We start from the raw sequence: 10,000 nt of genomic DNA, 5'->3' as shown, positions 1-10,000 counted from the left end.
TTTGCTCTCCATTTGAAAAATCATAGATCCAAAAGTATCATCCATACGATATTTCCCAAAAAAATTTGAATATTTAAAATTTGTAAAGCAGCTAAAGTAATGGTTGGATAATAATAGTCAGATAATAATATTGTAGTATCATAAAAAACTTATAACATTTTATTTAAATTACATATAATTGTTCATTCATCTTCAGTTATTCCATAAGTGCTACCAGAACTAGAACTAGAAGCATAATAATTTATAAAATCAGTTATAATGTCTTTATATTCTATTGTCATACTTAACATTGTATAGGTGGAATTCCACCTGTGGTCAACATCTTTTGGAATTAGTTTAGGCTTTATATTTTTTCTTTTATAAAATTGTTTCCATCTTTTAAGTCTTTGTTTAGAAGCATTATGCATATAACCAATTGTTCTAACCTTTTCTATCATGGGTTTAATTTTAGTAAATGTACTTTGAACAATTAAATTTAAAATATAACAGATACACCTAATATGAAAAAGATCACCTTGATATGGCAATGACAGAGTTGATCTGATAAAATCAACAGCTATATTGTTATTACTTGCATTATCTAGTGAAAGAGAAAATATTCTTTCTAAAATTTTTAATTTCATAAGTTTTTCAATTATTACAATTGCAACATTAATATCAGTATGTGACTCTTCTATTGTAATAAAGGAAACAACTTTTTTAAATATTTACCAATTTTTATCAATCCAGTGTGCTATGATACATAAATATCCAGTTTGTGCTCTAGATGTCCAAATATCAGAAGTTAAAAAAAATTACAGTTTAAAGATGTCCAAATATCAGAAGTTAAAAAAAATTACAGTTTAAATTTTTAAAATAAGAAATTATTTTTCCTTGTTCCTCCTGATAATATTTTAAAATATCACAGAAATTATTTTTCCTTGTTCCTCCTGATAATATTTTAAAATATCACGTTGACAGGTTTGACGAAAAAAATTTTTAAATGCAGGATAAAAATCATCTCTAAACATATCTTCATATTCATCATCTTCTACTAATTTAAAAGTAAGGTTTTTAAGAATGATAAACCTGATTACGTATTTCCTGGCTCTGGCAGCGTCATAGTTCCAACTATTGAGACTACCAGAAGAGGAGAATTGAGAAATTATAGATTGTCGGATATCACCTTGAGGAGTCTGGCCTTTGTTATGTTTATCTAAATGGTGTTTGAGGTGGTTGGTACCGCTCTTATGATGAGCTTGAAAAATCATGCCGCACAACGCACAATTAGCCTTCTGGGTGAGGATCCTACCGTGTTCATTCTTGGTGATGTTGATCTTCTCGTAAAAATTCCACACATCGGATCTTGGCCTTTTAGGAGCTCTTGGTGCAGATTCGTCGCCACCGGATTCGGGATTAACATCGGTAGAAGTAGACCCAGTTGGAGGACTCATTTCAAGATCGGGAGATAGGTTTTCCTCTTCATAATTAGATCCGGAAGCCATTTGATGAATGGATTAGAAAGTATAAGAGAGTATAAGAGTATAAGAGAGTATAAGAGTATAAGAGAGAAGTAGATGAGTTTTGGTGTGAAGAAAATAAATGAAAACCTCCCACTATTTATAGAGCCAGCCCCCTAAACAAATAACCAAAATAACCTCACAAAATAACCATTTTTTGACCGTTTTTTGGGACAAAATGGTCAAAATCCCATTTATGGCCGAGCCGGGCCGGGCCGGCCCGGCCGTTTTGGCCACAACGGTCACTCTTGTGACCGTTGTGGCCGGACCGGGCCGGGCTGGCCTGACCCCGGCCCGGCCTAATTTGGTAACGGTCACCTATGGTTTTTTGCCAGGCGCCGGCGCTATTCCGGACCGAGCCGGGCCCGGGTTGGGCACCGCTGAGGCAGCCCGTACCAGGGCCCAGAACCCGGCCAGGCCCAGATTTCCGGGCCGAACTCTGGGCCAGGCCAGGCGGGCTTTTTGGATAGGCCTATGGTGAACCAGTATGTCCTCTTTATAAAAATCAGTAATTATGGGATATCAAATCAATAAAGAATAGACAATTAACCAATTCATTAATATAACTCATATATTTTAAAAATAATTCAACACATGTATAATTTCACATATATGATTTTAAGATTAATTTTAAAAAGTTTCCTCTACTATGGTGGATGTCTCAATCAAAACTTCACTCAACTATTATAATTTGAACTATACCCCCAACCCCACTTCCCAAAAAACGTTTGGGTACATTATAGATAACACCGTCAACTTTAAAATTTAGGGAAAACCCCCACAACTATGCTTTCATAAAATCCCCCTACCCTTTCGCACTTTTCTCACCAAACATCCCCCCCCCCCCAGATTTTGTGTAAATAATTTACTTATATTTTTCGTATGGTCGAGAATATTTTATAACCACAAAATTCATAATTTTATAGATGTTTACATGTTATATATTTTTATAGTCGTCTTGTAATCTATTAATATTTTAAAGAGAGACATTGGTGAATGAATATGTCCTCTTTATAAAAATCAGTAATTACGGGATATCAAATCAATAAAGAATAGACAATTAACCAATTCATTAATATAACTCATCAATAGTTTAAAAATAATTCAAACTATGTATAATTTCACATATATGATATAGCATTAATTTTAAAAAGTTTCTCTACTATGGTGGATGTCTCAAATGCAAAACTTCATCAACTATTATAATATTGAATCTATACCCGCCAACTCCACTTCCCAAAACAACGTCTTGGTACATTATAGATACACACGCTCAGCTTTAAAATTTAGGGAAAACACCCTCCAACTATGCTTTCATAAAAATCTCCCCCCCACCCCCCCCCAAAAAAAAAAAAAGATGTTATTTCAAAATAAATAAAAAACTAAAATACCCTCTTGAAAATCAACTCATTCAATTACATCCCTCAAACAGTTAAAATAAATCTTGATCAATTTACATGTTTTCTCCTCTTTCTCCTTTATTTCTCTTATCATAAAAAATTCAGAGTATTTTTTATGATTGAGGGGTGTTTTGGTATTTTCTTAGTTACCTACTTGTCATATGACATGCTAGACCTAGTAGCTTTAGTTTTCTAGATATAAAGTGAGGAGAGTTTATAGGGGTTTCTTAAATTTTCAAACTTGAGGGAGTTACATAAAACAAGCTCAAACTTGAGGGAGTTTCTCAAATTAAAATAGTTGAGGGGTATTTTCTAAGGCACATCCTAGTTGAGAGGTGTAAAGTGGGAAAAGTTTAAGGGCTTATCTCAATTATTCATAGTTGAGGAAGGTTATCTACAATATGCCCAAACTTCAAGGGAGTTTTAAAATTAAATAGTTAATGGGTTTTTTGAGACACCCTAATAATTGAGGAAGTTTTCTAAAATTAACTCATGATTTTATATACAGAGACCTTTTATATGAGTTTTTTAATTTAATTTCTATATTTAGTATATGATCATGAGATTTTTTTATTAAATTATGAATAGTTATAATCGGATAAGGATTATAAGATATTTGATTATTAGAAATTTCTAATTATGGATAAGTTTTAATTTGATGAGTATTCTTAGGTGAATATTAGATTAGATGCTCACATATCATCTTCTCGTAGGATAGAGGGACACGCGGGTAATTATAATATAACACATATTAATATTTTGTGCATTTAGGAGTTCCACCAATTTTTTTATAAATAAAAAGGAGGAATGAGTCATCAACAACTTTATACCTTATGTTTTATACCAATACAAAAGTATTGGAAATTGCAATCTAGTTACGAATATATAAAGATTATATATTCAATGACATACATCTCGAATCTAGACTAAGATTATGAGATGGAAAAATAATTTTTAAAACTCAAGTGTCGTTACTTTTTTTTTGTTAAAATTTATCCCGTGTTTAGCACATGATACATTTAGATTAAGTATGCCCACCTAATAAAAAATAATTCTCCCTACCTCATTTCTTCATTCTTATTTTTTTTTCTTTTAAACTTGAACCAATCAAACCCGATTTTGTTCATCATTTTTCGAATCATGAGAAAGGAAATTTTCCAAAGAAAATTATTTCCTCTTCTCTTTTATATCTTGAACATTCTTTAATACTTTTGAGATGGATTTTCTTAGTAAAGGGTGGGGTGGGATTCGAGAGAGAAATAGCTTCTAAATTATTTAGGTGAGAGAGAGTGTAGGCGTCTAAAAATACCTATAGGTTCTCGCACGTAGCTTGAGATGAAGAGGAGACGATGAACATCATTATCCGAGTCAAAGAGTATTATCTGACATCGACAAGCGCATGAAGTGAGTCGACAAACCGTATGAAACAACGGAATAGCAAAATAATGAAGATACAATCCGAACGAGAGTTACATTTTGCTCACAAAAGACGAAACGTCAATCGTGTCTCGTTCACTCCATGTATGATTCACCCATGGGAGATTGTAGAACTCTTCGTCAGATTTCCTACGCACTTTGAATCACGTAATTTTAAGATCAAACGGGGAAAATACAGCGAAAATGACCGAGACATGCCTAAACAGTGCCCCGAGCTTTAGCGAAGACACATCAAGTGTCTCGGCCAAGGCCGAGATAGTGCAAGTGTCTCAGCCAAGGCTGAGATAGTTGGACTATCCCCTGGCCTAAAAACGCTATTTCAAAGCTGTTTTGCCCGTTAACCGACTGGATTTTGCTCCAACTGATCTGAAGCTATCCTAGAACGTGGTAAAGCGGTTATAACTGAATATAAGAGGGAATCGGTCGTTCTTATCCGAAAACAGAGCTCCCGAAGCCTATAAATACAATCCTAGGGCCTTCATTTGTAGAGATCTGGAATTCTCGAGCCTTGGAGAAGCCCTACTGAATTGAAAACTGAAGAGCCACGAATTTCAGAGAGGAGGAGGAGATCTTAGTGAATTCTTCGACGCAAAGAAGGAGAGTTCGACAGATCCACAACACATTTCTTCCCTTGAGATCGCACTGTTCCTGTAATATCGAGAAGAGTGGTTATCTCGCTCTTACCCAGATAATTGCTTTAGTTTCTTGACTCCTTCGCGAGTCAACAAAATCTGCACTTTGATCTGATCGTTCGGTGGTCCACGGATAAATCTTGACACAGGCAAAGATCCTACGTAAACAACGAGTGATAAACATTCGTTGTGTTTGTTTTGATGAGAGTTATAATTTTTTGTTTTTATTGTATAACACTCTTATAAAAAGACTATCTTTTTGTTTTTATTATAACGACTAAAGTTGTAATGAATACCTCAATGAAGATGTCAACTTTCACACCAAACAGAGAGCTGTAAATCAAATATAGAAATTATGTGTTAGTTAATATAACAGTTAATGAGAAACTAATGGAGGGCAACAAGGTAGAAGCGATCAAAGATTTGAGACGTCAGAGGTTTTAAAAAAACATTTCAAAGTATCTGTGAAAGTGACTTGAATGATGTTGAATACAGCTGCCTAATTTTTGTGACAATTTGTCAAGCTTTGCAACTCTTCACCTACCCCTTTTAATTTCTTTATTAATATTAAGAAGCTATAAAAGGGGGGCAATGATGAGAGTTTAGAGCATGCAGACTCAGAGAAGAATTAGAGAGAAAAACAAGAAGTGAGAGATAGAGAGAAGAGAGTGAGATAGAAAGAGAAATCTTTCTTTGTGTGATTCTCTGATTAGAGAGTGATCTCCTCTTTGTAATCTTCTCTTTTATGATTAGTGAAGTTCTCTGTTGTTCTCGCCAATGGACGTAGGTTATACTGACCGAACTGTTGGCCTTCTTGTTTTGATGATGTTTAACAAACAATTTACCACTAATGTTGTTTGTCTAGTTTTGTGTTTTCTTATTTATTATAGACAAACAACGTAGTTGGAGGATGAATGGAATAGAGCTTCAACGATCATATTCAAAGGAGGTTGGTGGAATGTCGGTGGAGCTTATGCAATTCAAGTTCAAGATCCAAGTTCAGCTTCATCCGCACATGTGTACCAAGTTGAGCTACAATGAAGATCAAGATCTAGCTTGGGTAATCTAGTTTAGATTTTATATTATGTGTGTTAGATACTCTAAGCTCAATATCATATACACACACATTTATTAGTTTCTTTGTATATATATATAGTTATATATATATATATATATATAAGTTTTGGTTTCTATGCATATATATAGTTATATATATACATACATGTGTTTTTGAGTTTTTATGTTTATAAATATGAAATCACATGTTTCATATTTAATAATGATTTTTCACAAATGGGAAATGCAATTTGGAAAATTCTTTTTGTAACATGTTCATTTACATATTTATATACATTTCCCAAAGTTTTATTATTTTTGGACTTCATTTGTTATTTTAACAATTTTCCAAAGTCTCAAAAATCAGCTTTAAAACCTGTTTTTTCTGTAGTATCAGATTTTGGTCGACCGCACCGGTCGACTGCTCATATGTTCAGTCGACAGTGGGTAGCAGAGAGTTTGTCGGTCGACCGGTGCGGTCTATCGAGAGCTCGAAATTTCCATCGGTGTATTCTCAGTTTCAGATCTGGTTCGCGGTCGACCGCGAATATTTTCGGTCGACCGCCGCTCTGTCAGTTCTCTTTCCAACGGCTATTTTTGTTACCGTTGATGGGGCTGTTTTTGTTATTTTGTTTGGGGTTTTTGCCTGAGATTTTGAGTGGGTATAAATACCCCATTGCTGTTCTCTTTCAACATATCTAAGAAGTTTTTAAACAAGATTTTAAACAAGGGTTTAAGCTTGTTTAGTTTTGGTTTAAGTTTGTTTTGGGTTTGTTGTTACAAAGAAGAGTTTACATCAACTATTGAAGAGTTCATCTTTAACATTTCATCATCCTCTCTTTGTGTTTATAGAGAAGTTTCCTTAACTCTATTTCCTAGCATTTCTACTATAGTATTTCATATCAACCTTATTGCTAGTTCTTATTAAGTTTTTATTGAATCTCATTGTTACACACACCCACATGAGCTTATTGTATTTACATTCATAGTATATTAGGGTTGTGAGAGATTGTAACATTGAGTTGTGCTTAATTGAGTTCTCATCTATTGTAGAGAACAAATTTATATTTGTTACATTGTGAGTGGTGTAAGGTTTTCGGTGAGCTAGAAAACCGAGTGTGTTGTGAAGTTTTCGGTGAACTAGAAAACCGAGTGTGAGGAGTGAACGTTGTTCGGTGAGCATTGAAAACCGACACTGTGAGGTGTAAACGTTATTCGGGTGAGCGTAGAAAACCCAGTTGTGATAGTGGATTTCCCCCCGGGAGTTGATCATTTGATTGTGTTTGAGTGTGCTTTGGCGTTTATTTATATTTGTGATCATTGCTCATATCGCCATTGTCTCATTATTCATATCATCCTCTATCTTGTTTCATATTGTTTACCCTTGTGTTAGTTTATATATCCTTGCATATATATTTCATCATATAGGATATATCTCTTTGTTTATATTGCTTATCCTAGCTCATATATCTTGTGGTATTTCATACTTACTAGGATAACTTGTTAATTAATTTTAATTGGCATTTAATCGGATTAGATTAGCATAAGACCCTAATCCCCCCCCCCCCCTCTAGGGTCTAACACGAACCACGTTAAATCCTTATGTGTTGTTCTCTTTGTGTTCATTATGTTTAGTCAGTGTTGTTATTCTCCACTCTTGTATAGACATCTTGTATCTGTGAAGCCCCCTGCTATAACAAACTGGTATCAGAAACTGCTTAGAGTACGTGTATCTGCTTACCGTATGCTCTGTGGCTGCCACTAAAGTGGATCATCCACATCAGAAAATAAGTTAGATTATCATTTACTCTTTAAAGGCACTGATACTATTCACGTATATGGTACTATTCAAAAGTATTGCTACTATTTATACGTACAGTTACTATTCACACTTACAGGTATTGTTCACAAGTACGATTATTGTTCAAAATTATAGTTACTATTCTAGTGGGCTTCAAGATGTCTTCTATAAAATACAAAGTAGAAAATTTCGATGGGAGAAACAACTTCAGTTTGTGGAGAGTAAAAATGAGGGCTCTCCTAATACAACAAGGACTGTTCAAAGTCTTATCCGGAAAGGATAAGTTGTCGGAATCTATGCTCGATGATAAGAAAGAAGAGCTGGAGATGAAGGCGCATAGTGCCTTACAACTCTGTTTGGCCGATGAGGTCCGGCGGGAGGTTGCAAATGAAGATATCGCCGCCGGCTTGTGGCTCAAGTTGGAGAGCTTGTACATAATAAAATATATAACGAACAAGCTATACTTGAAGCAACGCCTCTTCACTCTTCGCATGAAGGAAGGTATGTGAATTAAAGACCACTTAGATGAACTTAACACTATTCTTATGGATTTAAAAAATATTAATATTAAAATCGACAAAGAAGATCAAACACTCATCTTGTTATGTTCATTACCTCATTCCTATGATCAAACACTCATCTTGTTATGTTTATTACCTCATTCCTATGAAAATTTTATCAATAGCATGTTATACGGTAGAGATACACTTTCTTTAAAGGATGTCAAATCAGCCTTACATTCAAAAGAGTTAAGGCAGAAAGTGTCTGTCGTAGGAGGAGACGATCAAGCTGAAGGCTTGTTCGCTCGTGATCGTCCTGAAAAGGGTGTTGGTGGTAGAGGCAAGTCTAGAAATATGTCTAGATCAAATTCCAGATCAAATTCCAGGCCAAGAAAATATGTTGAATGTTATTACTGTCACAAATGTGGGCATATAAAACCTAATTCTCCAGCGTTCAAAGCAAAGAATAATTCATGATCGAAGTCTGGGGAGATGAAACTTTCAGTTGCCACTGTAACTGAAGAGTCTTCTAGTTCACATGAAGTTCTTTCAGTTAGTGTTAATACTCATTCACAAGATGAGTGAGTTCTTGATTCGGGTTGTTCCTATCATATGTGTTCGCATAGGGATTGGTTTGTCACATATCAGTCTATCGATGGTGGGAATGTCTTGTTAGTAAATAACATGCCTTGCAAGACTGTTAGTATCAGATCAATTAATATTAGAACCCATGATGATATTGTTAGAATATTAAGCAATGTCCGTCATATTCCAGAGTTAAAAAATAACCTCGTTTCTTTAGGCACCCTTGACTCAAATGGTTTTTTAAGTTTTTGGATGAAGGTGGAGTTTTGAGAGTTAGTAAATGCTCTCTTGTTGTGATGAAAGGAAAGAAGGTAAATATCCTCTATATCCTTGAAGGCAGTACAGTGACAAGTGTTGCAGCAGTGTCATCCTCAGAGGATTCAGATTCAGACACTACACGTTTGTGGCATGTACGGTTAGGGCATATGAGTGAGAGAGGACTGGATGTATTGAGCAAACAAGGTTTATTTTGTGGTCAGAAAATTAGTAAACTAGACTTTTGTGAGCATTGTTTTTTCGGTAAACATCATAGAGTATCTTTTAGTACCGGTGTCTACAGAACCAATGGTACTTTAGATTATATCCATTCAGATGTTTGGGGTCCCCCCTCAGGTTCCATCGAAAGACAGAGCTCATTTTCTGCTAACATTTATTGATGATTATTCCAAAAAAGTTTGGGTGTATCCTTTGAAGCATAAGAGTGATGTTTTTGCAACCTTCAAGTAATGGAAAGTTATGATTGAGAAGTAAATAGGAAAGAAAGTGAAGCGCCTCAGAACTGACAATGGGATAAAGTTTTATTCTATAGAGTTTGACTAGTTCTGCAAGACTAAAGGTATTGTACGCCATCGTACAGTTCGGCATACACCACAGCAAAAAAGGAGTTGCAGAAAGGATGAACATAACACTTTTAGAGAGAACTCAGTGCATGCTCTCTAATGCAGGTTTGTTAAAAGATTTTTGGGCTTAGGCAGTCAATATAGCTTGCTATTTGATAAACAGATCTCCTTCTACAACAATTAATTTTAAGACTCCAGAAGAGATATGATCTAGTGCCCCTGCTAATTACTCTCATTTAAGAGTATTTGGT

The 10,000-nt window shown here is 34.8% G+C and overlaps 1 protein-coding gene across 1 annotated transcript; it reads left to right on the top strand.

Annotated features, from left to right (window-relative positions):
• LOC109835038 lies at positions 8,053-9,636 on the top strand. The gene is made up of 3 exons (XM_020403038.1): positions 8,053-8,326; positions 9,169-9,320; positions 9,502-9,636. The coding sequence occupies exons 1-3, from the start codon at positions 8,053-8,055 to the stop codon at positions 9,634-9,636; spliced, it is 561 nt and encodes a 186-aa protein (XP_020258627.1).

This window comes from Asparagus officinalis, chromosome 1 (genome assembly GCF_001876935.1).
Source record: "Asparagus officinalis chromosome 1, Aspof.V1, whole genome shotgun sequence".
Lineage (NCBI taxonomy): Eukaryota > Viridiplantae > Streptophyta > Magnoliopsida > Asparagales > Asparagaceae > Asparagus > Asparagus officinalis.
Note: the sequence above shows the minus strand (reverse complement) of the source record. Positions and strands in the feature narration are given on the sequence as shown.

Excerpts from the sequence above, each read along its gene's own strand:
- LOC109835038 (XM_020403038.1), top strand. The coding sequence starts at position 8,053 with ATGAGGGCTCTCCTAATACAACAAGGACTGTTCAAAGTCTTATCCGGA. Across the intron at positions 8,327-9,168 it reads CACTCTTCGCATGAAGGAAG|GTGGAGTTTTGAGAGTTAGT; the intron begins GTATGTGAATTA and ends TTTTGGATGAAG. Across the intron at positions 9,321-9,501 it reads ACACTACACGTTTGTGGCAT|ATGTTTGGGGTCCCCCCTCA; the intron begins GTACGGTTAGGG and ends ATATCCATTCAG.